At 41.4% G+C, this 17,923-nt stretch overlaps 1 protein-coding gene across 1 annotated transcript; it reads left to right on the top strand.

Moving 5' to 3' along the window:
- Window positions 1–1,749: 1,749 nt before the first annotated feature.
- On the top strand, window positions 1,750–2,280 carry LOC142841697 (ferritin heavy polypeptide-like 17E). Its single transcript, XM_075958599.1, is given in 1 exon segment — window positions 1,750–2,280. A coding segment is annotated over 1 exon segment (531 nt).
- Window positions 2,281–17,923: the final 15,643 nt, after the last annotated feature.

Raw genomic sequence — 17,923 nt, 5'->3', positions numbered from 1 at the left:
GGCCAGGAAAGCCTAGGGAATTGGGGGGGGGTTGGATTCTGTCCCCCTGGGAAGGTCCCAGAGTGTGGTAATTCCAACTCTGCTTTGAAGGTTTCAAAAGCCCATGTCAGACCCCGCGGCTCTCCCTGCTACAAACAAGTCTCTCATCCAATTTTCTGCCATGTTTACCCATCATGATAAAAATTGATTGACATCTGAAATTATAAGCAAGCTCCAATTAAAAGATTTCTTTTATAAGAGTTGTCATGGTCATGATGTCTTTTCACAGCAATAGACCACTGACTAAGACAATCTTCATATGATTTTTTAATATATAAGAACAGAATGTGTCCATTTTAAATGATACTGTGTTTTAGTCCAGAAGAAAAGTCCTGTTTCATCATTTGTAGATAAGGTAGGAGGATTAACAATTAATAATTGCCGCAACTCTTATGAAAGCAAACACAAATTCTTCACAATTATTTACTGAGTTTATTGTAGTCACTTTAAGAATTATATTATAGGATGTTGATGAACTATGAAAATAGTTTTCAAATGGATGTAAGAAATTGCATTTTCTTTGGTGAGTGTATATCTATGAAACCCTCTGCTTTAAGACAGTCATTCCCTAATGTTTATGATATATGCTTTAATTACTGTATTGAACAATTGGATTATAGTGTACTTAAAGAAATAACACATCATTTGTTTTTGTTATGAGCTAAACACAATATTAGCCTTCTTAAAGGATCACTTAATTTAATACTTGCACATATACTCATAATAAAGAAAAAATAAACTTTTAAAAAGCTAATTTAATCAACGTTATTCATTTAATTTAATAATTAAGAGGCTTATTTTTCATAGCAGTACAATAAAAAAAATTTTGGAGGACATTGAATCGCCATGACTAATTATATTACCCATAGAAAGGCATCAAAATGTCTGTTTTCTCAGCCACCCTCTATATTAATGAGAAAAGCTTTTACTTTGGTTATTGAAAAACTATTTTTAAAATCCTATATAGAAGTTAAGGTTGCCAGGTGGAGGTGGAACACGCTTTTAATCTCAGCAATCGGGAGGCAGAGGCAAATAGATCTCTGTGAGTACAAGGCCAGCCTGGTCTACAGAGCGAGTTTCCAGACAGCCAAGACTACACAGAGAAATTCTGTCTGGAAAAAAAAAAAGAAAAGAGAGAAGTTAAAATCATCACACAGTTAGCTTGTTTAGTGAGGGCACTAGGGCACTGCTCACTGATGACCCTTCAACCTAGGGTCAGGTGACTACTAGCTCAGGCCCCTGATGAGAGTTGTCATTCAAATAAAGCCTTATGATATTAAGTTGATTTAAGGAAAGCAACAGGTAAAATGTTGAGAGAAATAACATTGTGGAGATATTCAGAGAAACTGTTTAATAAAGCATCCAGAGTATTTCACCTAAAACTTTGGACTTTATTTATAGAACCCTTTAAAACATATGGCTTATGACAATCAGGGTCCAGCATGCCCTACTGCTATTCAAATTGGCACTCTTGACCTGCCCCCTCCCTACTCTAAGCCCTGGAGTCAAAACGACTTCATCATCAGGTGCCAACAGACATTTCTCATGTTGCCTTGGCTATCCCCAGAGCTTCCAGAGGCTTCTCTGTTGAGCTCCACTGGGGACTTCCTGTCTTCTGAGGGACTCAGGGACTGTGCATGTCTTCACCACCCTGCCCCTGTGATCAGGTACAGAAGTTGCTGAGACTGTTGTGGTGTTCAAGCGCCCGCCATGGCTGAAGCATCCTCACAAGTGGGACAGAACTATAACCATAACTGTGAGGACACTCTCAATACCTATATTTAGCTGAAACTCTCTGCCTCCTCTGTGTACTTATCTATAGCCTTCTACTTCAACCGCAATGACGTGGGTCAACGGAACTTGAAGCGTTTCTTCTTGAGCAAGTCACACGACTGCAAGGCCAGTGCCGAGATGTTCATGTTCCTACAGAATCAGGGTGGAGGCTGCACGTTCCTTCGTGACATTTCAAGACCAGACCGCGACAGTTGGCATGGGGGCATCCAGGCTATGGAGTACGCCTTCCACATGGAGATGATCATCAATCAGAGCCTGCTGAACATGCACGCATTGGTCAAGGGAAGAAGCAACGCAGACCTCTGCAACTTCCTGGAGCAATGCTGTCTGAAACAGCAGGTCCAAGTTCTGAAGGAGGTGAGAAGCTATCTGACCAATTTGTGCCACATGGGGGCCCCAGAGAACCACGTGGCTGAGTACCTCTTGGAAAAGCTCAGCCTGTCCTAAAGCTTCATGTGGACTGAACTGGGATGGCCCCGCTGCCAGGGGGTCCTCCTCCTCCAACTGATGTCCATGTTGCTTTTGAAGCAATTTCATTGATCTTCTGTTTCTGTTTGACTGTTGTTTGAAATAAATTTGTTTGTTTTCAGCAAAATTAAAGTATCAAGTTGATGTACAAACTCCCATTTTTAGGGACTGTGTAAAAGTGTTACACCTCTGAAGGGAAAGGGTGCCCCAATAAAAGTGTTACAACTCTGTCATGGTGGGGGAAAGGTCTCCACAATGTAAGTGTTACAGCTCTGAATGGAAATGTATCCTGGCCTTGAAGAGCCAAGGAATACCACAAAGTCATACTGAACAACAAACCTCACAAATGAGATTTAATTGCTGGGAAAAAAACCAGGAGGGTGGCTACCTCTGGTCAAGTGAGAAGCAGCAAGGAACTCAAGAGAAGGCAGAGTTTTTATAGAGAATCTTGGAGTGTGGGAGAGGGATGGAGCTTTCTAGGGTAGCCTGGAATTGGTGGGATTTTTTATTGCCTACTGACCAGATGATGGGGTTCTGTTGCTTGGCCCTGGTCTTCGTTTCTCCTTTTGTTCTGGTCTTGGGGTCAAGAGGGGGTCAGGGTGTTCATTCTTTAGCCCTGTTACCCTACACTGTGAGTGTGGCTTAATTGTTATAGTGTTTGCCTAGTATTCAGAAAACCCTGGAATGCATCCCAACCATAGCATGCACCATGGGGATTAAAGGCATTCACCACCCAGATTCGATAATTAATATAAGCCTCTTGCTACTGAATGGCTGCTGAACTGTGCAGGACAGAAACTTATGTCTACAATGGCTAGAAACTTAGTGCAATGGAAACTCCCAGGAATCTATGAGTGTGACCCTAGTGACTCCTAGCAATGAAATATATGGAGTCTGAACTGCCATCTTCTGTGATCAGACCTCCAGTGGAGAGATTGAGACATCAAACCAGCCACAAGACCTTTGAGCTATAATTTGTCTTGCCTATAAGATGTGCTAGGGTAAAGGTGGCACAGACTGTGGGAGTGGCCGACCAATCAGTGATCCGGCTTGAGACCCATATCAACAAAGTGAACCTACTACCCCGATACTGCCTGTAGGGCCAGGATCCAGAGATTGTATATCCCAGAGACCTAAGATTAAACTAAATATGACTGGGGAAAAATCAATGAAATGATTTCTAATGACATTCTGCTAAACTCATAGATTGGTGCCTAGTCCACGTGTCATCAGTGAGGTTTCACCCAACAACTGATGGAAACAGATGCAGAGGCCGACAGTCAAACACTGGGCAGAGCATAGGGAACCCTGTTGAAGCGGAGAAAGTATTGTAGGAGCTACAGGGGTAAAGGCCACCACAAAAATCCACAGAATCAAAGAACCTTGACTCATAGGAGCTCACAGTGACTGAATCAACAACCAGGGAGCCTGCAAGGAATTGAAATAGGAACTTTGCATAAATGTTGCAGCTGTGTAGCTTGATCTTTTTGTGGGACTCTTAACAGTGGGATCAGGTGCTGTCTTTGACTCTGGCGCTTGCTTTTAGGACACTTCCCTCCTACTGTGTTACCTTGTTCATCCTTAATAGGAGATGAGGTGCCTAGCAGACTTGCACCTTGATATGCCATTGCTGGCTGATTGATACTCATGGGTGGCCTGCCCATTTCTGAAGAGAAATTGAGGAGGAACAGATGGGAGAGGGAAGGGAAGAGAGACAAAACAAACAAACAGATGGAAAAGAGCCCAAGAAAATGTGCAAGAATCAGACCCACTCCTTTCCACTCTCAGGAGTCCCATAAAACCAATAGAGTATAAGCCATAATATATATATATATGCAGAGGACCTAGGGCAAATCTGTGTAGACACATGTAGGAAGCTTTAGTGTCTGTGAGTTCTTATAAGCTTTAAATCGGAAAATACTTTCTGAACAAAACACAGTAAAAGCATTAAGATCAACAGCTAATAAATGGAAACTCATGAAACTAAGAACCTTGTGCACAGAAAGGACAATGTCATTCAGACAAAGTGGCATCCTATAGAATGAAAAAAAATTTCCCCAACTATATATCCAATTGAGGGCTACTATCCAAAAGACATAAAGAATTTTTAAAAAGTAGATGTCAAAAAAACAAGTGACTCAATTTAAAAACAAGGTACAGATCTAAACAGAGAATTCTCAAAAGAGAAAATTCAAATGGCTAAGAAACACTGAAAGAAATATTCAACATCCTTAGCCATCAAGGAAATACAAATCAAAACTACTTTGAGTTTCCATATTATACTTGTCATAATGGTTAAGATCAATCCAAGTGACAGCTAAGGTTGGCAAAGATGTAGAGAAAGGGGAACTCTCCTCCGTCACTAGTTGGAATATGAATTTGTTTCTTGTTTTTTTATTAAATAATACATTTGTATTAATTCTTTGAGAATTTCATACACCTTATTTGGATAATGTTCACTCCCATTCCTGATCTTCACTTCTCCAAGCTCCATCCCTCATCCTTCCACTTCCTGGATCCATTTCATCTTCTCTTTTATTTTGAAGATGGATTCGTTCAACAATATATCATAATTATAATTTCCCCTCCCTCTACTCCTCCCAATTCCTTCTCGCCTCACCTCCAGATCGACTATTTCTCTGTCTTTCCTTAGAAAAGAACAGGTTTCTAAGAGATAATAACCAAACAACAAAATAAAATATGACAAGATAAAACAAAATCACCACATGAAGCATGATTAATAAAAACTCAGACACAGAAATAAGGGTTCAACTTGAAGACCAGAAAAGTAAAACAGCCAGCCACTGGCTCTTACCTTTACCTTAGTCTGAAATGGCGATGATCCTACCTCCAGGAACCTCAGAAGGAGACTGTGAATATAATCTGTCTCCTGTTTTACATTCCTCTCTAGTTCTGGGATTGAAGGCATGCACCACTGGGATTAAAGGCATGCACCACCTAGTTTCTATGGTAAATAGTATGGTTACTGAGGTTTTTTTCCATTCAAATATTTATTCTCCTTTTCCTCCTCCCAATCCCCTCCAGTTCCCCCACTCCCCTCCACCTTCCCCCTTCCTGCTTGAGAGAGAGCGAGGAACCCTGCCCTGTGGAAAGTCCAAGACCCTCCCCCCTACATCCAGGCCTAGGGAGCTGTGCCTAGTCCATATAGACTAGGGTCCCAAAAAGTCAAAACATTTCTTAAAAACAAGACACAGTGCCTTTATCAATGGCTTAAAGTCAGCCCCCATTGTCAGCCACAATCAGAGAGTCCGGTTTGATCATATGCTCTGTCAGTCCCAGTCCAACTGGCCTTGGTGAGCTCCCATTAGATCAGCCCCACCATCTCAGTGGGTGGGCGAACCCCTCGCGGCCCTGACTTCCTTGCTCGTGTTCTCCCACCCTCCTCTGCTCCTCATTGGGACCTTGGGAGCTCAGTTCAGTGCTCCAATGTGAGTCTCTGTCTCTATCTCCATCCGTCGCAAGATGAAGGTTCTATGGTGATATGCAAAATATTCAACAGTGTGGCTATAGGATAGGGCCAGGTCAGGCGCCCTCTCCTCATGCTCATTCAGACCCAGTCCAGCTGGATTTGGTGAGGTCCCATTAGAACAGGCACACTGCCTCAGTTGGTGGACGAACCCCTCGCGGTCCTGACTTACTTGCTCATCTTCTCCCTCCATCTGCTCCTCAACTGGACCCTCGGAGCTCAGTCCTTTGCTTGGGTGAGGGTCTCTGTCTCTATCTACATCTGTCGCCAAACGAAAATTCTATGGTGATATTTGAGATAATCATCAGTGTGATAGTGGGGCAAGGCCAGTTAAGGCACCCTCTTCTCTTCTGTCCAAGGGCCTAGCTGGGGACCTCCCCGTGGACACCTGGGGTCCCCACTAGAGCCAAGTCTCTTGCCAACCCTAAAATGGACCCCTCAATGTAGGTATCTTCTTCCCTGCTCCTATATCTGCCCTTCCTCCATCTCTACCCTCCCACTCCCCCAAGCTCTTGCCAGTCCTTCCTTTCTCCCTTCTCTCTCCTCCTCTACCCTTCCCCCAACCTCACCCCCACTCCTGCTCCCAAGCCCATGCTCAAAACTTTTGTCCGGGAATTTAGTTTGCTTCCATTTCCAGGAGCATCTATATATGTTTTTCTTTGGGTTCACCTTGTGATTTGGATTCTCTAGAATTGTGAACTATAGTGTTAATGTCCTTGGTTTATGGCTAGAGTGCACAAATAAGTAAATACATACCATATATATCTTTTGGGGTCTGGGTTACCTCACTCAGGATAGTTTTTTCTATTTCCATCCATTTCCATGCAAAATTCAAGATGTCATTATTTTTTACCACTGGGTAGTACTCTAATGGGCACATATTTCACAATTATTTTTTATCCATTCATCCATTGAGGTGCATCCAGGTTGTTTTCAGGATCTGACTATTACAAATAGTGCTGCTATGAACATAGTTGAACAAATGCTTTTGTAGAATGATTGGGCATTTTTATGGTAAATTCCCAAGATTGGTATTGCTGGATCCTGAGGTAGGTTGATTCCCAATTTCCTGAGAAATTGCCACTCTGCTTTCCAAAGTGGTTGCACAAGTTTACATTCCCACCAGCAATGGATGAGGGTACCCCATAGTCCCCAACCTCTCCAGCATAGGCTATCATTGGTGTTTACGATTTTAGCCATTCTCACAGGTGTAAGATGGTATCTCAAAGTTGTTTTGATTTGCATTTCCCTGATCACTAAGGAGGTTGAACATGACCTTAGTGTCTCTTGGCCATTTGAAATTCTTCGGTTGAGAATTCTCTGTTCAATTCAGTGCCCCATTTTTTAATTGGATTAATTAAAATTTTAAAGTCTAGTTTCTTGAGTTCTTTATATATTTTGGACATCAGACCTTTGTCTGATGTGGCATTGGTGAAGATATTCTCCTATTCAGTAGAATGCCTTTTTGTCATAATGACAGTGTCCTTTGCTTTACAGAAGCTTCTCAGTATTATGAGGTCCCATTTATTCAGTGTTGCCCTAATTGTCTGTGCTACTGGGGTTATACATAAGAAGTGGTCTCCTATGCCCATGTGTTGCAGTCTACTTCCCACTTTCTCTTCTACCAGGTTCAGTGTGGTCGGATTTATATTTAGGTCATTAATCTATTTGGACTTGAGTTTTGTGCATGGTGATAGATGTGGAGCTATTATCATTCTTCTACTGGTTGACATCCAGTTATGCCTGCACCATTTGTTGAAGATGCTTTCTTCCATTGTATACTTTTAGCTCCTTTGACAAAAATCAAGTGTTCATAGGTTTGTGGGCTAATATCCAGGTCTTCTATTCGATTCCATTGGTCGACTTCTCTGTTTTCATGCCAATACCAAGTTGTTTTCATTACCGTAGCTCTGTAATAGAGTTTGAAATCAGGGATGGTAATGCCTCCAGAAGTTTCTTTATTGTATAGGATTGTTTTGGCTATGCTGGGGTTTTGTTTTCCCATATAAAGTTGACTATTGTTCTTTCAAGGTCTGTGAAGAATTTTGTTGGAAATTTGATGGGAATTGCGTTGAATTTACAGATTGCCTTTGATGGAATTGCCATTTTTACTATGTTGATCCTAACCATCCAAGAGCATGGGAGATCCTTGATTTTCTGGTGTCCTCTTCAATTTCTTTCTTCAAAGCCTTAAAGTTGTTGTCAAATAGACCTTTCACTTCCTTGGTTAGAGTTACCCCAAGATACTTGATGCTATTTGTGGCTATTGTACACTGAAAGTATTTATCAGCTATAGGAGTACTTTGGTGAAGTTTTTGGGGTCAGTAATGTACACTATCCTATCATCTGCAAGTAATGAAAGTTTGACTTCTTTTCCGATTCGAAACACCTTGATCTTCTTACGTTGTCTTATTGCTATTGCTAGAACTTCAAGAACTATGTTGAAGAGATTTGGTGAGAGTTGAAAGCATTGTCTTGTTCCTGATTTTAGTTGAATGGCTTTGAGTTTCTCTCCATTTAATTTGATATTAGCTGTTGGCTTGCTATATATTGCATTTATTATATTTATGTAGGATCCTTATATCCCTAACTTCTCAAAAACCTTTATCATAAAGGGGTGTTGAATTTTGTCAAATGCTTTGTCCGCATCTAATGAAATGATCAAATGGATTTTCTCTTTCAGTTTATTTATATGATAGATTACATCGATAGAATTTTGTATATTGAACCAGCCCTGCATCTCTGGGATGAAGCCTACTTGATCATAATGGATAATTTTTTGATGTGTTTTTGGATTCGGTTTGCCAGAATTTTATTGAGAATTTTCCCATCCATGTTCGTGAGCAAGATTGGTCTGTAATTCTCTTTCTTGTTTGGGTCTTTGTGTGGCTTTGGAATCAGGGTGACTTTAGATTCCTAAAAAGAGTTTGGCAATGACTCCTCTATTTCTATTATGTGAAAGACATTAAGGAGTATAGGTATCAGCTCTTTTTGGAAGTTCTGATAAAATTCTGCATTAAAACCATCAGGTCCTGGGCATTTGGTTGGGAGATTTTTTTTATTGAGAAAAAAAATTTGTGCGAGTTGCTGAGGAATCCCATCAGGACGGGTGAGTGTGTGCTATCCAGGGGTGGACTGTCCCGGAAGAGAGCACAAACCCCCTTCCCCAGCTCCTTCTGCAGGACTGTCTTTCTTTTGCACGACCCAGGCCCCCAGCACCCCTCCCCAACCCTGCCCTGCTGTATGCTAGGACCAGTGCTCAAGTACAGTTTTAAGCTCCTAAACTAAGGCGACCCACCCAGAGTGGTGAGTGCCTGCCTACCAGGCAGGCCTAAGGGTCCCCTGTAAGGGAGCTGGGCACCTTCAGCTCTGGCGCCAGGCTTCCTGTGCGCTCCTGGATACCATCCCCCCCTTGCTACACTCATCCTGTTGGCCCTGGATCATTGGGCTACTGGCGGCCCTGTTTAGTTGCTGAGGAATCCCATCAGGACGGGTGAGTGTGTGCTATCCAGGGGCAGACTGTCCCGGAAGAGAGCACAAACCCCCTCCCCCAGCTCCTTCTGCAGGGCTGTCTTTCTTTCGCACGACCCAGCCCCCCAACACCCCTCCCCAACCCTGCCCTGCTGTATGCTAGGACCAGTGCTCAAGTACAGTTTTAAGCTCCTAAACTAAGGCGACCCACCCAGAGCGGTGAGTGCCTGCCTACCGGCGAGGCCTCAGGATCCCCTGTAAGGGAGCCGGGCACCTTCAGCTCTGGCACCAGGCTTCCTGCGAGCTCCTGGTTACCACCCCCCCTTGCTCCATTCATCCTGTTGGCCCTGGGTCATTGGGCTACTGGCGGCCCTGTTTAGTTGCTGAGTAATCGCATCGGGTCGGGAACGGTTCCTACTTCTACACTGAAAAGATAAACCCGAGAGTCAATCACAGCAAAGACTGGACCAAGAGACCAGGCCTCTCCTGGCTCCATTTGAAGGAAGAGATGGGAAGGCGCCAATACAAGAATTCTTCCAACAACCTGAAAGGCAACATGACACCACCAGAAACCAGGGATCCCGAAATAAGAAGAATTGTACACCCTACTCCAGAAGAAATAGAAGAAATCGACTCAAAACTTAACTATATGAAAATAATAGAGGACCTTAAACAGGAGGTGAAAAACTGCCATAAACAATTAGAGATTACAAACAAAAAGGTAGAGGAAATGAATAAATCGCTCAAAGACACGCAAGAAAACCAAGAGAAACAAGAAAAAGCAATCAAACAGGTTAGGGAAGCGGTTCAAGACATGAAGAATGAAATGGAAGCAATGAAGAAAGCACAAACCGAGGGAAGAATGGAGATGGAAAATCTGGGTAAACGAACAGGAACGACAGAGACAGGTACTAACAACACATTACAAGAGATAGAAGAGAGAATATCAGACACTGAAGATACCATAGAGAAAATAAACACACTGATCAAAGAAAACAGCAAAACCAACAAGTTCTCATCACAAAATATTCAGGAAATTTGGGACACAATAAAAAGACCAAACCTAAGAATAATTGGAGTAGAAGAAGGAGAAGAAGTGCAGCTCAACGGTACAGAAAATATACTTAATAAAATTATAGAAGAAAACTTTCCCAACCTGAAGAAAGAGGTACCTATGAAGGTTCAAGAAGCATACAGAACACCAAATAGGCTGGATCAAAAGAAAACATCCCCTCGCCATATAATAATCAAAACACAAAATATACAGAATAAAGAAAGAATATTAAGAGCCGCAAAGGAAAAAGGCCAAGTTACTTATAAAGGTAAACCTATCAGACTTACACCTGACTTCTCTATGGAAACCATGAAAGCCAGAAGGTCCTGGATAGATGTACTGCAAAAACTAAGAGATCATGGATGCAAGCCCAGACTACTATATCCAGCCAAGCTTTCGTTCACTATAAATGGAGAAAACAAAATTTTCCAGGATAAAAACAAATTTAAACAATACGTAGCCACAAATCCAGCCTTGCAGAAAATTATAGAAGGAAAATCACTAACCAAGGAGTCCAACAATGCCCACAATAACTCAGTCATCTAGAGACCTTTCACCAGCGCATCTCAAAGAAGGGAAACACACAAACCCTACTACTAAAAAAGTGACCAGAGTTAACAACCACTGGTCATTAATATCACTTAATGTCAATGGGCTCAACTCACCTATAAAAAGGCACAGACTAAGGGATTGGATATGAAAACAGGATCCAACATTCTGCTGTCTACAAGAAACACACCTCAACCACAAAGACAGGCACCTACTCAGAGGAAAGGGCTGGGAAAAGGCCTATCAAGCAAATGGACCTAAGAAACAAGCAGGTGTGGCCATACTAATTTCTAACAAAGTTGACTTCAAACTTAAATCAATCAGAAGAGATGGAGAGGGATATTTTATACTCATAACAGGAACAATTCATCAGGATGAAGTCTCAATCCTGAATATCTACGCCCCTAATATAAAAGCACCCACGTATGTAAAAGAAACATTACTAAAACTCAAGGCAGCCATCAAACCACACACACTAATAGTAGGAGACTTCAACACTCCTCTCTCACCAATGGACGGGTCAATCAAACAGAAACCTAACAGAGAAATTAGAGAATTAATGGAGGTAATGAAGCAAATGGACTTAACAGACATCTATAGATTATTCCACCCGAACAGGAAAGAATATACCTTCTTCTATGCAGCTAATGGAACCTTCTCGAAAATTGACCACATACTCGGTAGCAAAGCTAACTTACACAGTTACAAAAAAATATTAGTAACCACCTGTGTCTTATCAGATCACCATGGATTAAAGTTAGAATTCAACAACAATGCTACCCCCAGAAAGCCTACAAACTCATGGAAACTGAACAGTCAACTACTGAACCATACCTGGATTAAGGAAGAAATAAAGAAAGAAATTAAAGTCTTCCTTGAATTCAATGAAAATAAAAGAAACAACAAACTCAAACTTATGGGACACTATGAAAGCAGTGCTAAGAGGAAAGTTCATCGCACTAAGTGCCCACTTAAAGAAAACAGAGAAAGCACATATTGAAGACTTAACAGCCCACCTGAAAGCTCTAGAAAAAAAAGAAGCAGACTCACCTAGGAGGAGTAGAAGATTGGAAATAATCAAACTGAGGGCTGAAATCAACAAAATAGAAACACAGAAAACAATACAAAGAATCAATGAAACAAATAGCTGGTTCCTGGAGAAAATCAACAAGATTGATGAACCCCTATCCAAACTAATCAAATGGCAGAGAGAGAACACGCAAATTAATAAGATCAGAAATGAAAAGGGGGACATAACCACAAACACAGAAGAAATTCAGAGAGTCATTAGATCTTACTACAAAAGCCTGTATGCCACTAAACTGGAAAAGGTAAAAGAAATGGACACTTTTTTAGATAAATACCATTTACCAAAATTAAACCAGGACCAGGTGAACGATCTAAACAGACCTGTAAGTCGCGAAGAATTAGAAGCTGTTATCAAAAACCTCCCTACCAAAAAAAGCCCAGGGCCAGATGGGTTCAATGCGAAATTCTACCAGAACTTCCAAGAAGATCTAATTCCTATACTCCTCAATGTATTCCACAATATAGAAACAGAAGGGTCACTACCAAATTCCTTTTATGAAGCTACAGTTACTCTGATACCAAAACCACACAAAGACTCAACCAGGAAAGAGAATTACAGGCCGATCTCACTCATGAATATCGACGCAAAAATCCTCAACAAAATACTGGCAAACCGAATCCAAGAACACATCCGAAATATTATACATTATGATCAAGTAGGCTTCATTCCTGAGATGCAGGGCTGGTTCAACATACGAAAATCTATCAATGTAATCCAGCATATAAATAAACTGAAAGAAAAAAACCAAATGATCATTTCATTAGATGCTGAAAAAGCATTTGACAAAATTCAACATCCATTTATGTTAAAAGTCTTGGAGAGATTAGGAATACAAGGGTCATACCTAAATATAATAAAAGCTATATACAGCAAACCGACAGCTAACATCAAATTAAACGGAGAGAAGCTCAAAGCCACCCCGCTTAACTCAGGAACACGACAAGGCTGTCCACTTTCGCCATACCTCTTCAATATAGTGCTGGAAGTTCTAGCAATAGCAATAAGACAACATAATGGGATCAAGGGGATTCGAATTGGAAAGGAAGAAGTTAAACTTTCGTTATTTGCAGATGATATGATAGTGTACATAAGCGACCCCCAAAACTCCACCAAAGAACTTTTACAGCTGATAAACAGCTTTAGTAATGTGGCAGGATACAAGATCAACTCCAAAAAATCAGTCACCCTCTTATACACAAAGGATATGGAAACAGAGAGGGAAATCAGAGAAGCTTCTCCATTCACGATAGCCACAAACAGCATAAAATATCTTGGGGTAAATCTAACCAAGGAAGTGAAAGATCTATTTGACAAGAACTTTAAGGCATTGAAGAAAGAAATTGAGGAGGATACCAAAAAATGGATGGACATCCCTTGCTCTTGGATTGGGAGGATCAACATAGTAAAAATGGTAATTCTACCAAAGGCAATTTATAGATTCAATGCAATCCCCATCAAGATCCCATCAAAATTCTTCACAGATCTGGAGAGGACAATAATCAACTTTATATGGAAAAACAAAAAATCCAGGATAGCCAAAACAATCCTATACAATAAAGGATTGTCTGGAGGCATTACCATCCCTGACTTCAAACTCTATTACAGAGCTACAGTAATGAAAACAGGGTGGTACTGGCATAAAAACAGAGAAGTCGACCAATGGAATCGTATAGAAGACCCGGATTTAATCCCACAAACCTATGAACACCTCATTTTCGATAAAGGAGCTAAAAGTATATAATGGAAGAAAGAAAGCACCTTCAACAAATGGGGCTGGCACAACTGGATGTCAACCTGTCGAAGAATGAAAATAGACCCATATCTATCACCGTGCACAAAACTCAAGTCCAAATGGATTAAAGACCTCAATATCAGCCCAAAAACACTGAACCTGATAGAAGAGAAAGTGGGAAATACCCTACAACAGATGGGCACAGGTGATCGCTTCTTAGGTATAACCCCAGAAGCACAGACATTAAGGGCAACATTGAATAAATGGGACCTACTAAAACTGAGAAGCTTCTGTAAAGCAAAGGACACTGTCACTAAGACACAAAGGCAACCTACTGACTGGGAGAAGATCTTCACCAACCCCACAACAGACAAAGGTCTGATCTCCAAAATATATAGAGAACTCAAGAAACTAGACTTTAAAAGGCTAATTAACCCAATTAAAAAATGGGGCACTGAACTGAACAGAGAATTCTCAACAGAAGAAGTTCAAATGGCCAAAAGACACTTAAGGTCGTGCTCAATCTCCTTAGCAATCAGGGAAATGCAAATCAAAACAACTTTGAGATATCATCTTACACCTGTCAGAATGGCTAAAGTCAAAAACACCAAGGATAGCCTTTGCTGGAGAGGCTGTGGAGGAAGGGGTACCCTCATCCATTGCTGGTGGGAATGCAATCTTGTGCAACCACTGTGGAAGTCAGTGTTTCGGTTTCTCAGGAAATTCGGGATCAACCTACCCCTCGACCCAGCAATACCACTCTTGGGAATTTACCCAAGAGATGCTCTATCATATGTCAAAAGCATTTGTTCAACTATGTTCATAGCAGTATTATTTGTAATAGCCAGAACCTGGAAACAACCTAGATGCCCTTCAATGGAAGAATGGATGAAGAAAGTATGGAATATATACACATTAGAGTACTATGCTGCGGTAAAAAACAATGACTTCCCGAATTTTGCATGCAAATGGATGGAAATAGAAAACACTATTCTGAGTGAGGTATCCCAGACCCAAAAAGATGAACATGGGATGTACTCACTCATAATTGGTTTCTAGCCATAAATAGGGGTCACGGAGTCTACAATAGGCGAATCTAAAGAAGCTATGTAAGAAGGTGAACCCAAGGAAAAACATATAGTTATCCTCTTGGATAAGGGAAGTAGACAAAATTGCCGAGGAGAAAAGTGGGATGTTGGGGGTGGGGTGGGATGGGGGTAAGGGGAGATGGGGAGAGAAAAGGTAGAAGGAAAGGAGGGGGGACTTGGGGAAACAGGAGGATCGGGATAAAGGAAGGTTGGATAGGGGAGCACAGAACCCCATTTCTTAGTTAAAGGACCCACTTTAGGATGGGTAGGAGACTTGACCCTAGAGGGGCTCCCAGGTGCCCAAGCTGAGGCCCCCAGCTAGTTCCTTGGGCAGCTGAGGATAGGGAACCTGAAATGACCCTATCCTAGAGCAATACTGACGAATATCATGCATATCATCCTAGAACTTTCATCTGGCGATGGATGGAGATAGAGACAGAGACCCACACTGGAACACTGGATAGAGCTCCCAAGGTCCCAAGGAGGAGCAGAAGGAGGGAGAACATGAGCAAAGAAGTCGGGACCACGAGGGGTGCACCCACCCACTGAGACAGTGGAGCTTATCTACTGGGAGCTCACCAAGGCCAGCTGGACTGTTACCAAAAAAAGCATGGGATAAAACTGGACTCTCTGAACATGACGAACAATGAGGGCTGATGAGACGCCAAGGACAATGGCACGCGGTTTTGATCCAATGCAATGTGCTGGCTTGGTGGGAGCCTAGCCAGTTTGGATGTTCACCTTCCTAGATATGGACGGAGGGGGGAGGACCTAGGACTTACCACAGGGCAGGGAACCCTGACTGCTCTTTGGACTGGAGAGGGAGGGGGAGAGGAGTGGGGAGAAGGGGAGAGGGGTGGGAGGAGGGGGAGAAGAGTGGGAGGAGGGGGAGAAGAGTGGGAGGAGGGGGAGGGAAATGGGAGGCTGGGAGGAGGTGGAAATTTGTTTTTTTTTCTTTCTTTTCTTTATTCTCCTTTTATCAATAAAATAAATAAATAAATAAATAAAATTTCTGCCTCCTCCCAGGCTCCCACTCCTCCCCCCATCCTCTCCCCATCCCCCCACTCCTCTCCCTCTCCCCCCACTCCTCTCCCCCTCCCTCTCAAGTCTGAAGAGCAGTCAGGGTTCCCTGCCCTGTGGAAAGCCCAAAGTCCTCCCCCCTCCATCCTGGTCTAGGAGGGTGAACATCCAAACTGGCTAGGCTCCCATGAAGCCAGAACATGAAGTAGGATCAAAACCCAGTGCCATTGTCCTTGGCTTCTCAGCAGCCCTGATTGTTCGCCATATTCAGAGAGTCTGGTTTTATCCCCTGCTTTTTCAGTCACAGTCCAGCTGGCCTTGGTGAACTCCTAATAGATCTGTCCCACTGTCTCCGTGGGTGGGTGCACCCCTCTTGGTTTTTTATAACAGCTTCTATTTTCTCTTATAGGTCTATTTAAATTGTTCACCTGGTCTTGATTTAAGTTTGGTAAATGGTACTTATCTAAAGACGAGTACATTTCTTTCACATTTTCCAACTTTGTGGCATGTAAGTTTTTGTAGTAAGGCCTAAAGATTCTCTGAATTTCCTCAGTGTCTGTTGTTATGTTCCCCCTTTCATTTCTGATCTTGTTAATTTGTGTTCTCTCTCTGCCTTTTGATTAGTTTGGATAAAAGTTTGTCATTCTTGTTGCCTTTCTCAAAGAATCATCTCTTCATTTCCCTTTATTCCCCATCCTCTCCAGCATGAGCTATCATTAGTGTTTTTGACCTTAGCCATTCTAACAGGCATAAGATGGTTTGCAAATCTCTGATGGCTAAGGCTGTTAAACAGTTCCTTAAGGGTTTCTGAGTCATTTGACAATTCTTTGTTTGGATCTGCAGCCGACTTTTAAATTGAATTATTTTGTTTTTTAATGTCTAGTCCTTGATTTCTTTATATGTTTTGAATATCGGGCTTCTGCCAGGTATAGGGTTGGTGAAGATCTTTCACATTCTGTAGGCTACTGTTTTGTACTATTGACAGTGTCTTTTGCCTTAAAGAAGCTTTTCAGTTTCATGAGGTCCCATTTACTGTTGAATTGGTGCCTACACTAATGGTGTTCTATTCAGAAAGTTGTCTCCTCCGCCAATGCATTCAAGGCTATTTCCTACCTTCTCATCTATCAGGTTCAGTATGTCTATATTTATGTTAGGGTCTTTGATTCACTTGGACTTGAGTTAGGTGAAGGGTGATAGATGTGATCTATTTACATTGTTCTACATGGCAACATCCACTTAGACCACTGCTATTTGTTGAAGATGGTTTCTTCTTTTCATTGTATAATTTTGGATTCTTCATCAAAAGTCAAGTGCCCATAGATATGTGGATTTACTTACATGTCTTTAATTCAACTGTATTGAGGAACCTGTCTGTTCTTATGCCAATACCACTTAGTTTTTATTTCTATTGCTTTATAGTAGAGCTTGAAATCAGGAAAGACAATTCCTCTGGAAGTTATTTAATTGTACAGGATTGTTTGAGCAATCCTAGAATTTTTTTTGCTTCTCCATGAGTTGAGTATTGTTCTTTCAAGGACTGTGAAGAATTATGTTGGAATTTCCATAGGAATTGCTTTGAATCTGTAGATTCCTGTTAGTAAGATGGCCATTTTCACTATGTTAATTCTACTGATTTAAGATCATGGCAGATATTTCAATTTTCTCATAACTTCTCCAATTTTGTTCTTCAAAGACTTGATATACAGGTCTTTGATTTCATTTCTTAGAGCTGCCCCAAAATATTTTATATTATCTTTGAGTATTGTGAATGGTGTTGTTTCCCTGATTTCTTTCTCAGACTGTTTATCATTTGTACATAGAAAGACTACTGTTTTATTTTAAAGTTAATTTTGTATGAATCTGCTTAAATGAAGGTGTTTATCAGATGTATGTTTTCCCTGATAGAATTTCTGGGGTCACTTATGTATATTATCATATCATCTTTAAATAATGATGTTTGGACATTTTTCATTCTAATGTGAATCCAATTGATCTCTTTCAGTTTTCTCATTGTTATAGCTAGATCTTCAAACACTGTATTGAACAGATATGAAGAGAGTGGACAGTCTTGTCTTGTTCCTAATTTTAGTGGAATTGCTTTGAGTTTCTCTCCATTTAACTTGATGTTGGC

This window comes from Microtus pennsylvanicus, chromosome X (genome assembly GCF_037038515.1).
Source record: "Microtus pennsylvanicus isolate mMicPen1 chromosome X, mMicPen1.hap1, whole genome shotgun sequence".
NCBI classification, from domain to species: domain Eukaryota; kingdom Metazoa; phylum Chordata; class Mammalia; order Rodentia; family Cricetidae; genus Microtus; species Microtus pennsylvanicus.
Note: the sequence above shows the minus strand (reverse complement) of the source record. Positions and strands in the feature narration are given on the sequence as shown.